The sequence below is a fragment of the Fundulus heteroclitus genome, chromosome 20 (assembly GCF_011125445.2).
Source record: "Fundulus heteroclitus isolate FHET01 chromosome 20, MU-UCD_Fhet_4.1, whole genome shotgun sequence".
In the NCBI taxonomy this organism is placed as follows: Eukaryota; Metazoa; Chordata; class Actinopteri; order Cyprinodontiformes; family Fundulidae; genus Fundulus; species Fundulus heteroclitus.
Window position 1 is genome coordinate 47,190,009 of NC_046380.1, and position 24,461 is coordinate 47,214,469.

General features: G+C 42.6%; 1 protein-coding gene across 4 annotated transcripts in view; it reads right to left on the minus strand.

Moving 5' to 3' along the window:
- The window catches only part of epha8 (eph receptor A8), a 348,864-nt gene that overhangs the window by 188,676 nt on the left and 135,727 nt on the right, over positions 1-24,461 (minus strand). For all 4 annotated transcript variants that reach the window (XM_036151370.1, XM_036151369.1, XM_036151372.1 and 1 more), the window contains exons 3-4: positions 7,827-7,880; positions 2,599-2,742 (exon numbers count right to left, since the gene is read on the minus strand). In XM_036151370.1, the coding sequence (XP_036007263.1) occupies positions 2,599-2,742; positions 7,827-7,880 (198 nt within the window). The remainder of the gene's footprint in view (positions 1-2,598; positions 2,743-7,826; positions 7,881-24,461) is intronic.

A 24,461-nucleotide genomic window follows, 5' to 3' on the forward strand; every position in this document is an offset into this window, starting at 1 on the left:
AAGTTGTAAGTGTGTGTCTCCCCTTGGAATTCCAATTGTAATAAATGTATGTAGTATATTCCAAGTGTTTTGTCTCAGATAATTGTTTTCTTCCTTTGCTGCCAAATTTATGAACCTGGTGAGGTGGGCCTTAGTGAATGAGACAGAAAGAACAAGAGGCCGCCTCGTTAGATGTCATACATTAAACTATAGGCAGATAGTTCCCCAGTGTTGTTGTGGTGGTTGTTTACATTCCACCCTCAGCTGTTGCCCATAATGCATGTGATGTCTTCAGTTCTGTTGTTGCTAAGATGCAGACCCAACACCCCAATTCCTTTGTGGCAATATCTGGTGATTTTAATCACACCTCACTCTCTGCTACAATGCCAACATTATAATAGTTTGTCAGCTGCTCTACCAGAGAAACCAAGATATTGAATTTGTTTTACACAGATGTCAATGATTCACATATTTCCAAATCAAGACCTCCTCTGGGTAAATCAGATCACAACCTTGTTTCTCTCTGCTCAGATTATAAACCCCTTGACAAGAGACCACCCATAAGATAAAGGACTGTGAGAAAATGATCACAGGAAGCTGAAGAAGCCCTACAGGGTTGTTTTGAAACTACCGTCTTTGCAAGCCACATGGAGAGGACATAAATGCCATGACTGAGTGGGTGACCGACTATATGAACTTATGTGTGGACAGCATCATCCCCACCAGAACAGTGAGATGCTTCCCTGATAACAAAACCTGCATATTCACTGACCTGAAGGAACCGTTGAACAAGAAAAAAGAGCCTTTAGGGAGAGAGACAGAGAGTTATTGAGGAGTATACAGAAGTAGAGGAACAATATCAGAGAGGTGTGGTCAGGGATGAAGAAGATCACAGGCTTCACGCAGAAAGAGGAGTGGATAGATGGAAGTCTGGATAGAGCAAATGAGCTGAACTCATTCTTCAATAGGTTCTGTTCAGGAACATTCTCACCATCCTCCCCTCCTGCTCCCAGCAAAACAGACATCCCACCCTTCTTTGACCCACAGCTTTCCTGTCACACCTCAGATGTTTTATCCTTTACCTCAGTCATGGACTCTTTTGCTTTGACTAGTTTGTCTTAGACCAAATCAGGAGATGCTGCTTCTCCCTCCTCCTCCTACTTTTCTGTTTCCAGAAGTCAGGTGAAGAGGCAGCTGAAGAGACTAAACCGGAACAAGGCTGGTGTCAGCCCCAGAGCCCTCAAGGTCTGTGCAGAGCAGCTCTGTGGGATTCTGCAGCACCTCTTCAATCTAAGCGAAGATATCGCTGTTATGGAAGACATCCTGTCTGGTTTCAGCACCAAAGACAACTCACCCATCACTCATCGACAATGACTACATACCCGTTGCCCTGGCTTCCCACATCATGAAGGTCCTGGAGAGATTCCTGTTTGCCCACCTGTGTAAGCAAACTACCACATATCAGGGCCCCCTGCAGTTTGCTTATTGCTTTGGAATTGGAGTTGAAGACGCCATCATACACCTGCTTCAACACACCCACTGACATCTGGAAAAAGCAGGCAGGACTGTGATTTATCCAGTGCATTTAACACAATTCAGCCTGATCTGCTCTGTCTGAAACACCAGAAGAGTCAGGTGGAGGCCTCAACAATCAGCTGGATCAATGACTACCAGCCAAACAGACCAAAGTTTGTGAGACTGAAGGACTGTGAGTCTAACCAGGTACTCTCACCGTTTCTTTTCACTCTGTACACTTCCAGCACAAGTCTGACTCCTGTCATCTACACAAATACTCAGATGACTCTGCAGTCGTCGGGTGTATCAGAGATGGACAAGAAGCTGATAACAGAGGGCTGGTGGACCGCTTTGTGGCATGGTGTGGAAGCAATCATCTCATCTTGAATGTTTGCAGCAAGATGCTGCATATCTTCTATAAGTCATAAGTTGAGAGAATTATCTCCTCTGCCATCACCTGTTGGGTAAGCAGCATCGGAGCCAGGGACCTAAAAAGGCTCAAGAACTTGATATAGAAGGCTGGTTCTGTTCTGGGGACTGTGGAACATCTGGAGACTATGATCCAAAGAAGGATTTTGCATAAAATCAAGAAAATTATACACAATCCTGAACGTCCTCTTCATTTCAATGTCATTGGAAAAGAGAGTCTGTTCAGTCAAAGGGTTTTTCATTTCTGCCCACAGTCAACACCATCTATAAGAATTCCTTGACAACATGAGTTACATCAACATTTATTTTCCCTTTTGGGATAAATAAAGTATTTTTGAATTGAATTGAATACTATAGTCCATCTGAAATATTACCTTTAGTTCTTCACATATTTAACTATTTTTTAGTTCTTAAATAACGAAATTTCACATATTGCTCCTTTAAAGAGACCAGGTTTAGTTTTCTTAGATGTATTCATTATTCAGTCATTCTTATGTTTCCTTTACACATCTGTTAAATGAGGTTAGGGAGCTAAGGCCTACACCAGCAGTGACTGAACTAGAGGCTACTCCTTGAACCTTTACATACTATTGTAATTTTAAAATACACAGAGTAGATCATAAAAAAGATGAGATTCATATTCCACCCGCTGCACTCGTACTGAGCTTACATTACCTTGCAAGTACCCAGAACTCCGGGCATGCTGTTACAGTCTCTCAGGGTGAACTTGACCTCGATGTAGATCCTCCTGGCTCCTTCTCGAGGGATCCAGCCAGACCTTAGCCAGTTGTTCTGACTCGGACTCATCACGTTGCAGACCTAATTTAGAGTACATGCTATTTTAAAATCACTACTAAAGACCACAACATTGTTGAGACAAAAGTATGTAACCCTTTGAGGGACAGCTCAGTATTTCTAAAGTGACATTTGTTAAAAGGTCTTGAGCAAGTAAAATATTAGCTACTCTGGGTGACTGGCTTGGTGACATCCTTTGAGATTAGATAGACACTGGAGATTGAAAACAATGCATTGCCCAAGTGGGGCCAAGACTTGTTCCATCATACAACTCTAATCCCAAAAACATCATCAACATGCAAACACCTGTTTTCTTTCTTTTTTGATTGTTTACACATAGTCACATTTACATAGGAAGAACTTTCACACAGGAATTAGAAGTAGAAGTTGTCATAACAATCTTTTTCTCTAAAGCAGAAACACTTTACATTTATTTCAATATTTCACAGACAAAGATTACTAAAATACTAAAAGGTATTTTCAACTAAAATTGCTCTATGTAATATATAAAATTAAGAAGCCAAGACTTGTACAGAGCAAATATGATATTACCATAATACTAATATTTAATTAAAAAAAAAACCTTTAAAAGTCATCTACTAATCTTCTATATCTTTGTTTTAAAGACCATGACATCTAATGCTACAAAACTGTTAATTTGTCATTGGGATATGTTTTACACACAAAACAATTTCACTTTTTTTCAAAGGAATCCGTTCACTGCATTTTATGTTCTGTATCGATTTTTACTCAGTATCATGTGGTCATTTTTCTGTGAATACATAAATTGAATAATTCAAATTGACAGAAAAGCATTGGATCTGCATTCAACAATACAAAAAAAGTTTTGGGTTGTAACAGTAATTGTGACTTGAAGTTTAGCATGACAATGTTTTTGAATAATTATTTTACTGTTTGATCTATAATATAAAGTGTATACATATAAAACATCCATTCTTTTCCAGCAGGTTTACTTGTTCAAAAAGGAACCTCTTGCCATGTTTTAATCCTTTACAAATTAATGCAGATTGGGTTAAGATTTTAGAGACTCTTCTTACAGTACTGTTGCTTATTTTGGCTTGCTTCATGAATCCAAGGTAGGCCATTCTACATAATCCATCAATGTATGAGTTTGCATGTTCTCCCTGTGCATGCATGGCTCCTCTCGGGTACTCCAGCTTCCTCCCACAGTCCAAAAAGATGACTGTAATTGGCCTATCTAAATTCTCCTTAGGTGTGAGTGTGTGCAAGAATGATTGTTTGTTCTGTTTGTCTCTGTGTTTTCCTGCTACAGACTGGCTACCTGTCCAGGTGTACCCCCCCCCCTGGCCCATTGACAGCTAGAGATAGGTAACAGCACCAATCGCGACCCCAATAGGGATAGAGGTGTTAGAAAATGGATGGATGGATGGATGGATGGATGATGGATGGATGGATGGATGATGGATGGATGGATGGATGGATGGATGGATGGATGGATGGATGGATGGATGGATGGATGGATGGATGGATGGATGGATGGATGGATACCTAATCTTTCCACCTGATCTTGCCTCACTTGTGCCTGGCTTGAATGCAACAATAATGGTTAGCTTTAGATTCTATGTTCTATATCAGGGGTTCCCCAACCTTTTTAGCCGCGCACCCCCTTCAGTGTCCCAACCGGCTTGGCGCACGCCCCCCCCCCCCCCCCCCCTAAAAAAAAAAAGAAAACATTCTGTTGCAGTTACATCAATTCAACCATCATAACAAAAGTTGTGGGAATAAAATTGGAACATAATTTGAATTAAACTGCAATAAAGTTGCAAAATCCACAACAGATTCCTGAGGATTTTGCAGGTGCATCAGTAGCTCAGCCTGGAGGAGAGAAAGAAAGAGACGCTCAGATCGGCCACACCCCCACAACCTGAAACGTCTCTGAAGCAAAGGATTAAACTGATGATCTACCTGTGTGTGTTCTCACTTTGTTTTTTGTGCACCAGCTTCTTAATTTGAGTCTGACTCACAATTTACATTGTAAAATACAATCACAAAGAACTTTGATTTGTGTCTGATGACAAAAGAGAGAGAGAGAGAGAGAGACAGAGAGAGAGAGAGAGAGAGAGAGAGAGAGAGAGAGAGAGAGAGAGAGAAAGAGAGAGAGAGAGAGAGAGAGAGAGAGAGAGAGAGAGAGCAGACCAGACCAGAGTAACAATAGAGCGCTCCATAAATATGTTATTAATCAGAGAAATAAAAACTTTTACAGCGGCTACATTCAGCAGGTAAACACGGCCATGACAACACACCTCAGCTCCCCTCAGCCCCACCGCCGGTTTGTCCCTGTCTGAATCTGCGCTAAAACCGCATCTGTAAAATGAACTGCGCCTGTCTGAATCTCAATGAAACGTATTGCAGCTCTGTGCGTGACCATAGTCATGAAAAGGCGGAGGCTGCAGCGGGGGGTGGGCGAGTCATGCGCGTCAGTGCTGGTAAAGGTTCAGAGTCACCGCAACATCGAAAGAGACACCGGTCGCTCAGTTTAAGCTTGTAAAAACTTTCGGCCCCAATTCAATTGCCCCTTTACTTTTTTTTTGTTTTTTTTTTTCAATTGCCCCTTTACTGACGTACACGAAGTGTATGAGAGACATTTGTCATTGGTTTGCAATTCACTCGTCTGTTGCCTCTGATTCCCTGGTTTCAGCCAATTGAGCATATTTGCCAGAATGAATGAAGTAGAGGCACAAGCTGCTTCTTCTACGTATTGAAGCACAATGAATGAATGAAGAAGATAAATTCATATTAAAATGAAGTGTAGAACAAGACTTTTAAAAATAAACAGATTTTAATGTTGTCATGGTTGAGTTTTGGTTTGACTTAGTTTTTCAGTTATTTTCATTTTTTCATCTCATCTTTATTTATTGTTAGTTTTCATTCTCATGAGTTTTTTTCTGTCATCTTCACTTCACCTTCTCAGCAGTCAGTCACACCTGATAACAATTTACCAGTCAATTAGCCAGACCCTTGTTCCACCTGTTGGTGCTCTATTTAAACCTCCCTCTGCCTTCAGTTCAGCACTGGGCCGTCTTCGGTTATCCACCTCTCCATGCCAGTCCCCGGTTTGCCTTGGAAGATTTGTTTTTGCTCTCTTGTTTAGGGTTAGTCCTGCCAGTCTCTCTAAAGACTCTTCACTCTACTGATTGTTCCTGGAGAAGTTCTGATTTGTGCCCTGTTGTCTCCAGAGAACTGCTAACCTGACTAGCCACCCTGGAGAAGTTCTGATTTGTGCCCTGGTGTTGCTACGGGGTCAGCTAGCCGAGCAGCACTGAGCTTTCCAGGCCACCCGGTGACTATGGACTCTCGTTCCGGGCCGTCAGCTCCTGCCATCACCTGCCATCACCTGCAGTTCTGTGTCTCCGGTTACATCTTCCACCACTCATCATCCCTACAATAAAGACTCTCAACTTTAGTTCCGTCTGTGTGATTCTGAGTCCATCAGTAAACAAATGATGACAAATGTCAATACATTTTATTTATTTATTAAATTTGCTGTTTTGATTTTAGTTTCCACAAAGGAAATGTTTATTTACATGTCTTTATGGTGTGGGGAAAAAAACACTGTCAAACCGCCATTACAGATTTCAGCCCCTAGTGGCAGCCACAGTTTGGGAATCCCTGTTGTATATGGTTAGCTTGAGAAATATTCTTTTACATTTACATAGTCGTTGCTTTTGAGAAAACAAAAGTGACCAGGTGGTAAGCCAATATAAATGAATAGGCCAAATAAAACTTAAGCCTGAAAAGTATTTATGAAATTGTAAACTGTAATGTATTTTGTAATGTAATTTTTTGCCGCTATCTTGGCCAGGACTCCTTTGAAAAAGAGATTATTAATCTCAATGGGACTTTTCCTGGTTAAATAAAGGAATAATAATAAAAATAATATTGAAGAGTCAAATTGTGACAATACCTTCCCCCTGTGGATCAACGTGGATATTACACGTTTTCAGTGAGACCTGGTTGTATTTTGCTGTCGTAGGATGAGAAGGCATTTAGAAATAGAAAGACCAGGATGCCATGCAATAATGGATTATGAAATTGTCTATCTGCTCTTAGCATTGTTAGTGATTCTTTTTGTGTTTCTTTTGTGGTGGTCTGTCTTAGCCCTAGTACATATTGGGTTGGGAATTGAATTAGCCCTGCTACAGACTGGCGACCTGTCAGGGTGAACCCCGCCTCTCGCTCAGTGAACGCTGGAGATGGGCACCAGCACCCCCCGCGAGGGGGTTAGAAAATGGGTTAGAAAATGGTCACTCTATGTTCTCACTGACAGGTGGGAGCCTGCTGGAGAAGAAACGGCTCTCGGTGCTCAGCTAGCTAATCACACATTTGCGTGCAGTACGCCCAAGTATGTGTGAGCCTTTAGTTAGCTCGCATCCGGAGTACAATAAACTTAGTAAGTTAATTCAATATAAAAGTTATGTTTATTTTTGGCCTTATGTTAGAAACAGGACATTGTAGTCCAACTACTCTGTCCTCCCGAAAAAAACAGACAGCTTTCTCTCTCTCAGGAGAGAGCTGTGTACATGGAGGGGTGGAGTGATATTATGCAGTTGGGAAGAATATTTAATGTACCTTATGTGTGGACATAGACAAACATAGACACATTAGTTCACATTGCGCTTTATAATCCAGTGTGGCTTTACGGTAATAGGTACATTTTCCTCTTTTTACATACATTTGTCAATATCACTTAAAGATTCTAGGCTTTGCTGTGTTTTAAGAGTTTTATTGTTATTTTCAATTAAAAACTTTTCTTTCCTGCTAAATTGGACATTTTGTTCTTTAAGGGTTTAAGGCATGGAGTTTGCTACAAATACACAACATATATATTTTTTAAATTGATCACCACTGTGTTTAATGTATAAGGGTATATAGGGTTTGATATATTGTATATTGTTGACAGTGACAACTCTAACAGATATTTAATATTTATTTATTAATATTTCAGGCTCATGTCTTTTCTAATGTAAGTAAAAGAGCTGTCTTTCTTACATAACAACAATATATGTCATTGATGTTCTGAAGAAAGCAGAACCACAAACACAAACTTGGAACACTATAGAACGCACCTGATATGTGTGAATCGGGGTAAAATACTCGTCCATCTCGTTAATGGCATCCCACTGCACAGACAGAAAAAATAAGCAAAAAGAAAAGACAATGATGATATAGTTATAGTCACACAGTTTCTCAGATTTACATGCAGCAAATCATACAGTTGAGATTTATTTTTGACCGTGTTCTGTCTGTGACTCCCAGGCTGCGTTATAGGGTCATTATTGACTTCCTTAATAAAAATTTGTCATAAATACTGTAAGTTTTTTTGTTTTTCTTAGATGTTTAAAGTTTTGATTCAACTTTCCATACTAGGGTTTATTTCAAAGCTTCGTTGGTGTGTACACGTGGCAGTGATGGCCTAGTAGTTTGCTAAAACTATGACTAAAACAAGACTATGATTGTTTTCCCCCGGTATTTCCAGTATTAAAGCTTCACTTCAAAATCATGCTGTTAAGATTTCGAAAGCATGCTGCTGAATTCCTCGTTGGTGCTCTGGCGCACAAGACTGACCACTGAGCAATTTTTTGTTCTACATTTCATAAACTTTGAAATTCCATTAATGCTATTCCAGCATGGCACATTTTCCTTTAATTACATGCCCCTTATGTGTGTGAATAAATTTATACTGTTTACTGAATACCTCTGGTGGGTGTAAAGTATATTATTTTAATGTGCTAATGTTTGTTACACCACACATGTTGTAGAACATGAAACTACAAAAAATTGTCTGTTTGGTCCTCTGTTTTGTCAGGTTCAGAGCTATTTTGTACTGTGAAACCATAGCACAGGATGTAAAACAAACGGCACTAAACTGACGTTTTTTCATTATGGACAAGGTAAGATATAAAAATTAAAGGCAAACCATGAAAAGGTCAGCAGCCTATCCTGTACAAAGGTTTAATAAGGAGGTTAGCCTCACTGTGAGGAACCAGGGGTCAAAGCTGACTCATTTAAAGTGAAATGAGTCAGTGAAACTTAACTAAACTACTAAGCAAAATTAAGATAATAAGCTATGGAACTATTTACACACAAAAGAAATAAAAGGACAAATAAAATAGTTGAAAACCATAATCGAAATGATTCAGTGAATCTTGGTTCATGGCAGATCTAGGTTAGAGAACTAAAGTTCATCTTAAAGAAAATGGAATGAGATCAAATTAGCTTAACTAATTTAGAACAACATTTTGTATGTATTTCAACCATTCACAATGAAAGTCTAAATTATATTAAAAAAATTGACAAAATAACATTTTAAAGAATGACTTGCTAAGTGGAAATCAATAACCTTAAATATTTCTCCGGGAAATAATTAAGACTCAAATTGGTAACTTAAGAAGCAATTGGCTACTTTAAGAGGACGATCGACTGGAAATGATGTGTCGGGCACTTCCTGTGGCCATTATTTAAATTAGCTTGAGTTTAATCCTATCGTTACACAAGCACCATTAAATCAACATTAATGTTCCCTATTAATGCTGTAATAAAGCTGGTAGCATGGCATGGCAGAGCTAAATGAGACAAATATTATGCTTGAAACAAAGTGTAGTTTTGTTTAACTAGGGTAATAGGAGTAAGTGATCCTGGAGGCTAATAGTGCTATGCTAGCGGACATTCAGCGCTGATTTAAAAAGACTTTTGAGCTCTGTTTGGTTCTAATGAGCGGGCCGGACAACAAAAACATTCCCTATGGAAATAAAGTTTGTTATAACTGTAAATCACACCCAAACACATCAGCAAAGCTTTGTTTCAAGAACCCTAGTGGAAGTTTCACAACAATGGCCCTGCCTTAACCATTGGAGCATATACATCTGAGGTATGATGGAAGACATCTATGGTTGTTTAACCCTGGTGTTACATATAATTCTCTTGGATTTTAGCAGCCTTGGAAAAAAGGTGGAGTAATTGAAAGGGAAAACCTAGACTCTTGGAAGCTATCGGATGATCCTTGCTGAACTCACCATGGATAAGACACTTGGGATTTTGCACAGAAACCCTCCACCCACTCTAACCCCAAACCTCCTGCCCCCAATGGGCTCAGCTAAGACACTCACACACTCTCCCAGGCACTACAAGCCAAAGACCATAGGGATAATTAAGGTGCAGGAACCATTTCAGCCTTCCCTTCCCCCTCATCCTCTCATCTTTATCAGCTAATTGAAACTGTCCTTGAACTTGTGAAGACCCTGGCTAATTAGTGGGGTGTATAACCTCCCTATCTCTCATTATTCGGTCTTTCCATCATTGTGCTCACAGTCAATTTTTTTGCGTTCTTACATCATTTACTTTAGCACTTTTTTCATGATCTAATAAGACTAAATCTGCTTTAAATGACAGTTCACATACTCCTTCACCAGAACAAAACACAAAAAACAAAGAGCAACCTTTAGCCAAGGGATATTTATACTCTGAAAACACTCTGAAATATATGGAAAGAAGGTTTTTCATGGTGAAAACAGACATGCAGGACAGACAAGGACTCAATTGAATTGGATTCAAAAATAATTTATTCCCAAAGGAAATTTTAATTCAATTTCAATGAGCTCAATGACTAATATACATTAAGAATGTTTTCGAAGCACAACAGATAAAAATCAGTTTATGTTTCCTAGCTGTCAACTCTGTCAAATAAAATGTGGCAGAAGAGGAACAAAGCAACGTCATCTGAACCTAAACATGAATATGCTCAGCTCACACACTATTTGTATTTGAAACATTTCCTTCATCTGCCAGAAAATTAGATAAACGTTTAAGTAAATGAAAAAAATATACGTATTCTATAAGTTTTATGTTCTACTTAAATTCAATGGTGGGACTCTTTTCCATACAAGGAAGGAGACCGAACGGTTGAGCCGGTACTCGTGACATCCTGTTGCAACAGAAATGTTTTAGGGAGGAAAAGCATCAAAGAGAAACAAAGCTGATGAACGGTGCCTTTGAAAGATCTAATTTCAGATTAGTGTACATTATGGAAGTTTCTTCAGAGCCAACAGGTAGAGGGAGAACAGGAAAAGAAAACAGAGAGAATGGTGAAGAAAAAGTAAGTATAGGTGTGGTGAAATGGTTGTGGGGGTGAGGTTGGTGTGTATCTGAAAGGAAGGTTGTAGGTGGCATTTCCAGGCTTAATGCTGCACTTTATGTAAAGTAACAGGTCTGCATATTAAATCCGTGGAAATATCAGGACCTGCCCAACACCTTTCTGGCTGTTATATTATCAGCTGCATAACCAGAGAAGACTTAATAACTTTGCTTGTGTGTGTGTGTGTGTGTGTGTGTGTGTGTGTGTGTGTATCTGTGTACTGCTATGTCTGTCTGGGCTCTTTGACAGAGATAACCTTTCTGAAATGGAAGTGTTAATTGCACTGGTCTGGGATCAGTGGATGGGATGGAGTAATTGCTATCTTTTCAAAGATTATTAGAGTTCCAAGGCCACAGTGCAGACGAACGGCATAGCCGTTCGTCTGCACTGTGAGCAGAGAACCCTATTGTTTTTTGCCTGTTTTCCCATTATTTATCATTATTATTATTATTGTTATTATTATTATTATTATTATAGGCTATTATTCGTCTCCACTAAAGCGGGTTGTGCGGCCCATGCGGACTTTTAACGAACCTATTGAAACAGGTATCCAAGTACAGAATGTGCACAAATACTCAAGCCCAGAAATTCAGACCTCTCAACAACTAGCGGGCGCTATAGCAAAGGACAATGCGTTTCGGCCTATAACCACCAAACTACTGGTCCCACACTCAAAAACTTGATGTGACTTTGTTTATTGGATGATTCTGCATCATAAAGGGAATTGGCACACCTTTCGTTTCCCAGCTACTTTTCACGCTACATGGCTACAAAAGTTAAACCTTTGTTTAACTTTTGTAGCCTCCTACATTTTTTGTGCAATCCGCACAAAGCTCCATATATAACCGTGTAATGGACAAATAAAAAAAGTTAATGCGGCAGGTTTTTTAATTTTGACTTTTTCGAAAAGTAATGCTAAAATAAGTGATTGTTAGCTAGCTAGCTCTAAATGTTAATGCTGATTATTCTAAAACCATAACAAATGTTAACATGTCCTTCATTACCCATACTACCAATATGATTTTGCACAAATGTCCCGCGTTTGAAGATCGTCCATCACTAGGGGCCGCTGTGATGTCAAGAAATCTACTACGCAAGATTGGCTGTTCAAATTTTTACAAAACCTTCTTTATCACCTTCTAGCCATAGCCCTGAACTAAAGTATTAAATATGGTAATGATTGAAACAAGTGGGCGCGGCCTGTTTCCAAAAGTGTGAAAAAAACATGAAAATTTACCTATAATCAATTTTGTGGTGTAACGAGCTCAGATTTTCAGGATGTATTCCTTGAATAAGGTGTAACAATTCTCTCACTGCATGTATTGAGGTTTTTAAAAGTTGCACACTCTGCTTTGTTAAAAGTTTGTGAAATGGAGAAATCACTGTATTTTTCACAAATATCTTTCTAGGCCAATATAAATTTGCACATTTGTATATCACATAAAGACTAAACGTAGATTTTAGTTTGATAAAAATCCAGGCGATTTTTACATGTTTTTACATGTACAAGACTATAAAGTTAAATTTTTTTTCTCTGAAATGCTTTTTTCAATGGCCATTTAAAAAAAAATCATGTGGTTAGAGAAAGCACTCTTTGAGATCCATGACTATTTTCAGAATTTTAGAGCAAACCGATGATTTTTAAAGAATTCTTCTTACGTAATAGGAAATAATCAAAAATGTGGCCATGTAGGGAAAAAATAAAAAAATCTATATATAATGATTTAAGTAGAACAATGACTAGTGCATAATTAAGTTGTATTTACCGGAGATGAAGTGTAGACTGCAAATTCTGTCGTGGTATGATGGCTCCCACAGTTGATTGGGATTGTCTGCCTGCATCCTTTTCATTGAAATTATCCATTTCATTTAAATTATTAATTTCTTTCTTCTTTCTTCATCGTTCGGTAGAACGAAAGAAACGTACATCCGACGCTTTGGAATGCCTCTGTGTGCAACCGGGAGCACAACAAGTCGTAGGCATTGTTTAGATACCAAAAATAAACTAAAAGTACGCACTAATTCACCCGTTTTGTCACGGTGGTAGACGAAAACAGTACTGTTTTTGCCTACCACCGTGACCCGGATGTAGCGCGGATGTAGCTCGTGAACTGGTCTATACACCTATCACTGTGTAGCAGGGGCAAAGATTCCAGTAGCCCCAAAGCCATTCATTTTGGCGATACTGATTGGCCAGATATTTACAAATTTTCCCTAGCAACAGTATACGATTGGTTATTTCGCTACACTTGTAGGGCGCCTTGAGTGATAGCCACAAAAGTGTAAAAGAGAAATGATACGTTCAGTTGGTGGAAATGCACTGTTAAATGAGAGTCAAATAGTAAAATTGTTTTAATAATTCTTAATACATGTAGCCATGTACTATTAAGTAAATACTGACATTAATAATACTTTTAAAATCTATATATATTTTGACTTTACCCCTCCACCACATCTAGGGAGGGCAGCGCTCAAGCGCCCCCTGTGGGCCAGCCACCACTAAAAATAACGAAGCCCATCTGGGCTGCAGATGATCTGTTCAAAGTTCTGACCATCCAGAGCTTAGTCTAGACCCACATTCTGCCGAGCTGGTTCAGCTTTCCTTTCCTGCAAAGCAGGACGCAATGGGCCTTCATTCCCTCAAAAGCCTTCATTCAGACCCAGTCATGCCCGCTGGATCAGAAAACAGTTCTGCTAACCAGATACAGTCTAAAACGCCAATTAGTCTGTTTATAAGTTTCATTCTTATTTATTCTGCATTTTTTAAATTGTGTTTCTGTGCTTAAAAGCCACTGCGCATCTCTCCTCCCTTTCCTCGGAGCCAGGTTCTTTTATCAGTGGCCAGCCTTCAAAACTTGAATCACTACGTTTAATGTCCTTCCACTCGTACCAAAATGGCCCAATTAAAAACAATACGATAGTCAGTGGCTGTGTTTAATGCTCTTTTGTTTTTAACGACACAGAACCAGCGGTGCGTCGGTGGGCAGCTGCCTTGCGCTTGAATTCAGGTATGCAAAATTACATTACATGTAATTTAAGTACGCACTTTTAAGGGTCATTTTAAGGAACTTGGGACATCAGGGGCTTCAGTTTAGACCCATTATTCCCTCTCTCCCCTCTAAAGTAGCCCTTTATAGTCTTCATTTATGCATTTTCCCCATTGTTTATCCCTAGCGCGCAGCGTACGAGGGTAAAATCCAGCAACTGGATTAGCGTAAAAATGCAGCGTGTACCTCTGCGTGCTTTAAGTGTGGCAGCTGAGGGAAAAATGTTGGACCGTATAGGCTTGATGAAACTCTGCCTCATTCACACATAATACCAACATTGATAGAATAATGATAATCTGTAGTGTTTTTTATTGCCTGGATGTGAATCTGATAATTCATATTATGCCTTTTATAATCAACTACAATATTTTCTTATCAAAGTCAGGAAACAAAAGGCCTGTTTACACTACACTTTTTTAACCGAGCCGAGCCCAGTCTGAGCTTAGGTCAGTTAACCGAGCTAAAACGACCGTTTACACACCACACTATCCCGGTTCCTTGGTTGCTCCTCGCCCCCTAGTGGCGATCTGTGGTACTACCGCTCTCTGGGATTGAAGGCGGGACCAGTGGCGCCCGTAACATTCAGGATGTTATGCTTGATATTGTGATATTTCGGTGTTTGCGGAGAGTCAGGGGAAGAAGGCAACCATTGGTGAATTTACTTGAGAGAGTCGGCTTTTTGGAAGTGGATGAGACAAACGAACGTCTAATAAGGATTTACAGATGCAGGAAACAACAACAGACACTGAGGTTTATCACACTGCTAAGCAGAATCATCTCTGGAAAGCGTGTGGCACGTTAAGGAAGCTAGTATTATTATGAATGTCTAAAATTTGTCTGAATGGAGTGTGAATCGGGTCATTCAGCCAGACACGGCGGAAAACCCGCTGACAGTCAGCTGACTGTAAGGGGATGACGTGGTCTGCTCATGCGCTCCTCGTTATCAGGTAACCGGGATAAAAAAAACAGTCCGAGACCTGCTCAGGAACTGGTCTGCAGTTAGCGCAGTCTGGTTATGTTTAGTGCGGTCCGGTTCAGTCTGCTGACCATTTACACACAAGAGTTATCTCGGTTACTGAGCTCGGACTGGTCTCGGCTCGGTTAAAAAAGTGTAGTGTAAACGGGCCTAAAGATTTCTCCTCCAGGGTCCAGTCAGCCACTCCCCCAACCACGCGCCCCGATAATAAACATAATCTCACTCTTAATTTTTGATAAAGGTTGAGAGATCTGGTCAGGATTAATATTTTGGCCGGTAAAAAATATGCCTGGCCGGATGATTTTACATTTTTACATAGATATTGAATAAGAGGGGACCCAGGATGGACCCTTGGGGAACCCCACATGTGATTTTTGTCATCTCTGATGTAAAGTTACTTACTGACACAAAAACGTCCCTGTTCTTTGAATAGGATTTAAACAAGCTGTGTGCTCTTCCAGATAGGCCAACCCAGTTTTTCAGGCACAAAAAGGAGTGATTGGCAGTATCAAATGCTGCACCGACAACTAATAATACCAGCACTATGGTTCTTCCACAGTTAGTCTCTGTACTGTGGTGATCATGGAAACCTGACTGAAAAATGTCAAAGCAGTTGGTCAATGCTAAGAAGATGTTTCATCAGCTTTTTCAATCATCTTACTGATAAAGGAGACACTAAAGAAATCAGTTGTTTTTACAGGGAAGCTTAGGCAGCTGTGGTTACCAGAATCCTTCTGTAAAAATACAGTAAAAATGTAAACTAGTTTACAGAACATCTGAAACGTATTTTACAAAACTGTAGATGGCGTGTTGAAGAGTATTTGCACATGCAAAATGGCAAACCTCCTTTACCATTTTTTTCCTCCTCTTTTCCCAGTGTCCTGTCTAGCAATGTGGCAATAAGAATTGATGTCTTAATGCCAGATAGAGCTCGACAGATTTTTCTTTCACAAGTGGAGCAATCAGCTTTCGCCATAGTGCTCCCGCTGGGTTTATGCATGTAAATAGCTTCATTGTGATTCCTGTGGAGATAATTTCAAATTATGTGGCCACTACAGTGGGAAAGTAGGAGAGTAAAGGAAGAACAAGAAGAGAAAAGGAAAAGAAAAAAGAAAGAGAAGAGGTGAAAGAAAGAAGAGACAAAAGGGAAAGAACAACAAAATGTCTTCTTTCTGCTTCATCACCTGGAAAGAGAGATGTAAAAAGAACAGCACAACCAACAGACATGAAGCAACAGATACAATCGAGTAACACCTTGATACCATTGCTAAATCATCATGTATTATTATTTAAACTGATATGTATTATGTGATACCTGAGAAAAGAAAGTAAAAAACAAAAACAAATAAATAAATAAATTACGGGCTTTCTGTATAAAAGTGAACACTTAGTACCTAGAACCCAGCACCTGTGGGTGTTTGTGAGAGTGCACTTGTGTATGTGAAATTTATGCAGAAGAAAAATGCTCAATAGTGGTTGTAAAGAACCAAAGGCCCGCCTTCCGCGAGCACCGAGGCAGGCGCCAGGGGACCCATAACCCCGGACTCCCAAAGGGGCCTCCAAAGCAGGGCACCCAAGTGGGGCCAACACAGGAATTCTGCCCCCCCTCCAAGGAAAGAGGAGAGACGACACCGAGGAAATCCCCCAGCGACTGCAATGCCGAAGCCCCCAGGAGCCGCAGGGGCGAGCCCGTGGACTCTGCCGGCATCCAGCTACACTGAAGTGGCACCGGCCATGGTGCCACTTCAGCAGAGGTCCCAGGGGCCGAGCCCCGGGGCGCCAGGCCCCACGAAGCAGCCGCCAGGAATGGGCCGGCACCCACTCGGGAACCCGCCCCGAACCCGAGGACCGCCAATACACCAGCGGGCCAGCGGAGGGTGGCAGGACGTGGGGGGATGGGCTCCACACCTAGCGGAGACTTCAGATGTTATTGGGAGAGGGAGCGGTTCTGACCCGAACATGACAAAATAAATAAATAAATAAAAATTGAATAAATAAATAAATCTCATTCACATCATCCCACCCTAGTGCCCCACTCACCACACACAGACTTTCAAAAAAAAAAAAGATGACGCTGCACACACGTTACCACATAACACTTGAATCCAACAAACCCAAGTGGGGGGGGGGGCACCACAATCCAACTATTCGACTGCCTGTGCCCGACTCCCAACCCCCTCAGGGAGGGGCCAACATGACCAAGAACCCCCAAACCATAACCTTTCTCACCCCCTAAATCCCTAATAAACACACTCCCTCCCCCATCTTACCCCGGCCACATACCCCACACCTCTTTTTGGGGAGAGCGGAGGCGTCAGCCCCAGTCCCGGCAAGCCACCCGGGCCCCACAGCAATCTCTTGCCAAGACCCCGGACCCGATGGCCCACTCCTCCTCCAGGCCCCAGACCCTGTGCCGCAATCGGAGAACGGGGGTGTGGAAATGACCCCGATCCTCCCTACGAGTCCAACCCCCTCTCCGGAAGATAGCTGGTGCCGGCGCACCCCCTCCAAGCAACTGCCCAGAACCCTTAATGTCTAAATGCGAAAGGGGGTGAAGCCCCCCCCCCCCCCTCCCTCCCCAGATATCTTCACCCCCACCCCATCATACCATGGCCTACATGTATGTGCGTTGTGAAAATGTTTGGAGTGAAAGTGTTTAAAATGCATGATAAAATTGGGATGAGTGACGTCATCAGAAAGTGGCAACCTGCTGTAACGCCCCCCTCCCCAAGGTCCTACATGTGTGGCAGCGTGATGGAGCAGGCAGAGGGAGGAGTCCGGGGATGGAGAGAAAAGGACTGGGGAGCAAGCTCCCTGGGACCCCCGCTCGCCGAAAGCCCTCCTGGAGAAGGGGGCCCTGCCAGCGGCACCACCATAGCTCGGGGGCCAGGGAGAGGCGGTAGGGCCCGCAAGCCAACCACCCACCAGGACCAGGACCAACACCTCCACACTCCCCCCCCCAGCTCACCCACAAAGCCTCCTGGCTTTCCCCCAAAAAAATAAACAAGAGGGGGGGCCCTGGATAGCCAGCCCACATGAGCCATCCATAACCCCACCCCCCAGGCGAAACCCACACCGGGAGACAGTATGACCCAGGACTGAGAAAGGGGGCCAGACACAAAGCCCACAAATTGTCCACATCCACACACACCACCATCCCCCACTCGTAGATGTAATCCCTCCCCAACACTAACATTCAAACAACTGACCATACATACAACAATAGAAATCCAGGCTGGATTAGTCCCTACTCCCCTTCCCTCCCCTCCCCCACTAGCAGAGTGCCAACCCAAAGAAGGGGAAGAGCATCTGCCCTAAGATGTTCATGTCCATGCCCCCCTACCAGCTCAACAGGCCCCGAGGCCCCCCAGCACACCAGAGGCCTCGTGCAGGGCCAGACACCCGGGTGCACGCTGGCCCAGATTCCAAGCGGCATACCCCCCAGAAACCCGAGGCCCCGCTGGGGCCCCTGCCCGAGGGCGGCACACCCCAGGGACCCCCGACCCCCGGACCCACCCAGTGGCAGCACAGCTACCATATCAGTAACCCACGTTCGTCACCGCGTAACTCCCCAAGAGGGCCACAAGCAGCCGCTGTCGGCCGCCAGTAGGCCTCCCAAGCCCCTCCCAGATGGGGGCAACAGACCCCAGGGTCAGAACCAACAAGGCGCCCCACTCAGAGTTCCCCCCAGACCCCCAGGAAACCCCCCGATCCAGCCACTGCGCCCTGCAGGACGCAACCCAACACCCCCCATTCCACTAAGTAATGGTGCTGATCAAAGGAGCCCAAAGAGATCGATCAGATGTGGATGCAGATGCTGTCTCAAGATTAATATGATCCAACAAAAGATCTCTATACTGATTGATACTGAGATTTTCCTCACATTTCCATTTCATGAGGATAGTTTTCTTTGCGATACATAATGCAGTGAAAACCATGCAAACTATTTTTTTTCCCCAGAGGGCTCTCCTCAAAGTTACCCAGCAAGCAAACTGATGGGGTAGGTGAAATTTTACAACTCAGGCACTTTCTTGAGAATAAAGGTGATAAGCCACAGCTGGCCAAAGTCAAAAATATAGAAAATGTATCTAAAAGTAGGTCACAGCTGACCTCCTCCCAACAGGAGGTCAGCTGTGACCCCTGCTTGCTATAAAACTTTTCTTCCACAGACACAGAGCTCTCTTCTTCTTCTGCGACTCTCTCCTCCTGACTCCAAGCTGCTGAGACACACACCTCCAAAACCCTCTGAGGACCAGCACTCAAGGAGAGGGGGGAGCCATGTGACTGAAGGCCCCCAGGAGCCATCCATGGGGCCTGGAAGAGGCCACGAGCTGAGTGAGAATGAGCCTTTCTGAATAAAAGTTCCTCCCTGGCATAGGGAGAAACTGCCAGCCGATTCAAAGATAGGTCTCTCACTTCTGCTTGAAACAGATGCCGAAGTGAAGGAATCCGTCTATGCCAGCTTTGTTCTGATTTCTCAGCGCACCACAGACGGAGCTGGTTCCAGGCAACGCAGAGCTGAAAGGACGGCACAGAAGCCACCTCCCATGCCGAGGAAAACCCCTGCTCAAATCGGACTGCATCCCGGTCAAAGAACGTGGCCTCCAAGCTATCCATACCACGTCGTTAGCCACATGCTGCTGCAAGGCTAACGCTAGCCTGCCAAGAAAAAACCAACAACTTCCTCCTTCAACGCCCCTTCTGTGAATGGCCAAATTGAACAGAACTGAAAAGGGCAGGTTTGGGCAGCGGGCTGAGGGTGAAGTTAAAGGTTTATTGGGAAATGTTTGTAAACTGTGGTGTTTAGAACAAAAGGGCTAACCGGTAGCTCGTGCTAGCCAAACATGCTATTAGCCTTGCTAACATCCGGTTTTGGACCTTTCAAAAGGAGTCCGTTTTAAAGCATAAAGCGTAACTGTTCTGCTCCGCCATCCTCCGATGGTGTTATGAGCCTTATTCCCGCATCAATATGGTATATTAATGCCGGTTTTCAAGACAATTTTGATAACTATCGATTTTAACCAGGTTAGCGACGATAGCTGTAGCGCCCCCTAGCGCATAAACAAAGACAAGCGATTCTGAATTAAATGATTTTACAGGACAAACCGGTCCTCAGAATATTATTTTAACAAAAAATGTTTTGTTCAACTTGGGCTTTGCATTGTGAATGGATCAAAATACATGGCAGATGTTTTTTAACTCCATTCCATGTTTTTTTTAATCAGATCTTCAGTGAACAAGGATTCACTGAATTAATCTGATTATGATCAACCACTTTTGTTTGTCTTTTGTTTGTTTTGCATGTAAATAGTTCCTTAGCTTAGCTTCTTTTTATCTTCATTTTGCTTAGTAGTTTAGTTAAGTTTCACTAGCCTAGTAGAGAGGATTTATTTATCAAAATATTGTGTTAATTCAGATAAACAGCATTACACAGTGATGTTCTCTGGATGTTCATTTTATTTCTGTTATTAAACTCTTGAACTTGAAAAGAAGTTGTCACTCCTTTATTCTGTGTGTGTGCAGGTTTTGCTGTTAAAAGATCGCTAGTGCTCGAATTCATCCCTTTCAAGCATTGTCTTGATATCAGCTTAAGAGCTAATTATCACCAGACAATACTTAACAGAGTTATTTATGAAACATTAAATAACTTTAAACAGTGTATAATTGCACAACACTTATATACACAAATGCACTCTTACAAACACTTTCAGGTACTTGGATTGTGGTGCTGATGGTTCCTAGAGTCTCTAAAAGTAGAATGGGAGGCAGATCCTTTAGCTATCAGGCTCCTCTCCTGTGGAACCAACTTCCAGTTTTGGTCCGTGAGGCAGACACCCCATCTACTTTTAAGACTAATCTTAAAACTTTCCTTTGTGACAAAGCTTATAACTAGAGTGGCTCATGTTACCCTGAGCTACCTCTATAGTTATGCTGCTATAGGCTTAGGCTGCTGGAGGACATCAGGATCTAACTTTCTCACTCTATAGAGTTCTACTGTTCTTCAATTATGCATTACGTGTCGTCATTTCTGCTTTAACTTTCTGTTCTCTCTCTCTTATCTTCATAGTGGGTGCACCTGGTCTGGCGTTCTGTTAACTGTGACATCATACAGAGAAGACGGTTCACCTGCTACTACCATCTAATGTAGAACAGATTACTGGATCAATGTTTGCTTCTGTGCTTGTTTGTTTCTCTTGTTGTGTCTCTGTTCTGTCTTCTGTAACCCCAGTCGGTCGAGGCAGATGACCATTCATACTGAGCCCGGTTCTGCCGGAGGTTTTTTTTCCCGTTAATGGGGAGTTTTTCTTCCCACTGTCGCTTCATGCTTGCTCAGTATGAGGGATTGCAGCAAAGCCATGTACAATGCAGACGACTCTCCCTGTAGCTCTACGCTTCTCCAGGAGTGAATGCTGCTTGTCGGGACTTTGAAGCAATCAACTGGTTTCCTTATATAGGACATTTTTGACCAATCTGTATAATCTGACCCAATCTGTATAATATGATTGAACTTGACTTTGTAAAGTGCCTTGAGATGACATGTTTCATGATTTGGCGCTATATAAATAAAATTGAATTGAATTGAATTGGTGCCAATCCCAACCAAATCAACGCTTCCGGGCAGCGGCTAGGCGTACAGCTCCGTTACAACTCGCGGATATTTTCATAAAAAATGCAGCCAAACTCGCTGGAAACCACTCATCTACCCAGCCGATCAGTGCATGACCGCCAGCGCGTGCTGGAGTTACGGTCATGTAGTGTTTTTGGACTTGTAACCACTACTACGCTCGATTGTTTATGCAGCTTCGGATAATAGCAAAACTGCTATTATCACTCCTATTGTGAAGAAACCTGGACTAGATCCCAACAATTACAATAATCTCAAGCCAATTTCAAATTTACCTTTTATTTAAAAAATAATGGAAAAAACAGTCGCTTCTCAACTTCATTCTCACTTAACTCACAACAACCTTTATGAACAGTTCCAGTGTGGCTTCCGTCCCCGTCATAGCACTGAAACCGCCCTCTTAAAAATAATCAATGATCTTTTAATAGCAGCTGACTCTGGTCTAATTTCCATCCTCATTCTTCTTGATCTAAGTGCAGCCTTCGACACAGTTTCACACTCTACCCTACTCCATCGACTTTATACAATTGGCATCACTCATACTCCCCTACCCTGGTTTCAATCCTATCTTTCTGGCCGCACTCAGTTTGTTCAGATTAAGTCATATCGTTCCAACTCCTCTCCAGTTACCACCGGTGTTCCCCAAGGCTCTGTTCTAGGACCCCTACTCTTTATCATCTACATTCTCCCCCTTGGCAATATCTTTAGGAAATTTAACATCAATTTTCACTGTTATGCGGATGACACCTAGCTCTATCTTTCTTGTACACCAAACTCTTCACTCCCACCTCCTTCATTAATCTCTTGCTTAACCGAAATAAAATCCTGGTTCACCTCCAACTTTTTTAAATTGAATAATGACAAGACCGAAATCCTCTTAGTGGGAACAAAATCTACTTTAGCCAAAGCTGACAGTTTCTCCCTTTCATTTGACAACTCCATAATCTCCCCTTCACCTCAGGTCAAGAGTCTGGGTGTCATCCTTGATAGCACCTTGTCCTTCTCCTCTCACATTAACAATCTTATTCGTTCCGCTTACTTTCACTTACGCAATATCCATCGCCTTCGCCCCTCTCTCTCCCCTAGCTCCACCTGCACTCTTGTTCATAGTCTGGTCACTTCCCGCATCGATTACTGTAATTCTCTTCTTTTCGGTCTTCCTCAAAAATCCATTCACAAACTTCAGTCAGTACAAAACTCAGCAGCTCGCATCATTTCTAGAACCCCCTCTTTTCATTACGTCACCCCAGTCCTGCAGCAGCTCCACTGGCTACCTGTGAAGTTCACAATTCAGTTCAAAATCCTCCTACTTACTTTTAAAGTTATTCACAAACTCTCCCCTCCATACCTTTCTGATTTTCTTCAAATTTCTACTCCCTCCCGCATACTTAGATCTTCTTCTACCACTCACTTAGTTGTTCCTTCAGCCCGTCTTAAAACCATGTTGAGCAGAGATTTTTCACGTTCTCCGCCCACACTCTGGAATTCTCTCCCCCCTGACATCTGCAATACCGAGTCTTTACCCTTGTTCAAATCAAAACTCAAAACCCACATGTTCAAGATTGCCTTTTCATTAAGATTTTATATTACTTTACTCTGTGTAGTTTGTGTTGTTTTTTTTAATTATGACGACTGCTTTTCCCTTTTATTGTTTTTACATGTACAGTGACCTTGAGTGTTTTGAAAGGCGCTTGAAATAAAATGTTCCTGGACTTCAGTTCAGCGTTTAACACCATCATCCCACAGCATCTGGTGGGAAAACTGGAACATCTGGGCTTCAACACACCCCTTCGAAACTGACTGCTAGACTTCCTAACCAACAGACCTCAGTCGGTCCGGGTTGGACAGAACACCTCTGATGTCATCACCCTCAGCACGGTCTCCCCTCAGGGCTGCGTCCTGAGCCCCCTGCTGTTCACCCTGATGACACACAACTGCGTCCCCAGGTTCACCACCAATCACATTGTGAAGTTTGCAGATGACACAACGGTGGTGGGCCTGATCAGAGACGACAGTGACCAGGACTACAGAGAGGAGGTGGAGCAGCTGGTGGGCTGGTGCAGAGACAACAGCCTGATCCTGAACGTGGAGAAGACGAAGGAGATCATCGTCAACTTCAAGAAGAACCGGCCTCACCACGCTCCACTGCTCATCAGCAGCTCAGCTGTGGAGGTGGTCAGCAGCACCAAGTTCCTGGGGGTGCACATCATGGACAACCTCACCTGGTCTGTGAACATCACATCACTGGTGAAGAGGGCACAGAAATGATTGTACTTCCTGCGGAGGATGAGGAGAGCCCGCCTGCCCCCGTCCATCCTCACGACTTTCTACAGAAGCACCATAGAGATCAGCTGTCTCTCTGTGTGGTGTGGAGGCTGCAATGCCTCCGACTGGAAGTACGTGGGAGGAGAGTGGTGAGGACAGCAGAAGGGATCATCGGGGCTCCTCTTCCCCCCATTAAGAACGTTTCATCTCAGCGCTGTGTGTCCCGTAACATCATCAGGGACCCCTCACACCCCCATCATGGACTGTTCTCCCTGCTGCCCTCTGGGAAGAGGTTCCGTAGCATCCGCTACAGGTCCACCAGGTTCTGCAAAAGCTTTTTCCCTGCTGCCATCAGACTGTTGAACTGCTGAACTCTAAACTGGACTCTGTACCACATTCGCATATTTGCACATTTGCATCATTGCATCCTTATCCAGCATTACAAATGCTGCCGAACTCTCAGTTTTCTAAAATGCATTCTTGCACAAATCATTTCTGCACATACAGATGGTTTTTAAAAAAATACTCACCTGTACACTGATCACACACTGTCTCTTTCTCCTGCATTGTTTGCATTTCAATTGTTTTACTGTTAAATCACTGCTGCACTTTATCCTGTAATTTTATCCTGTAATATACTGTTATTTACTGTAATTT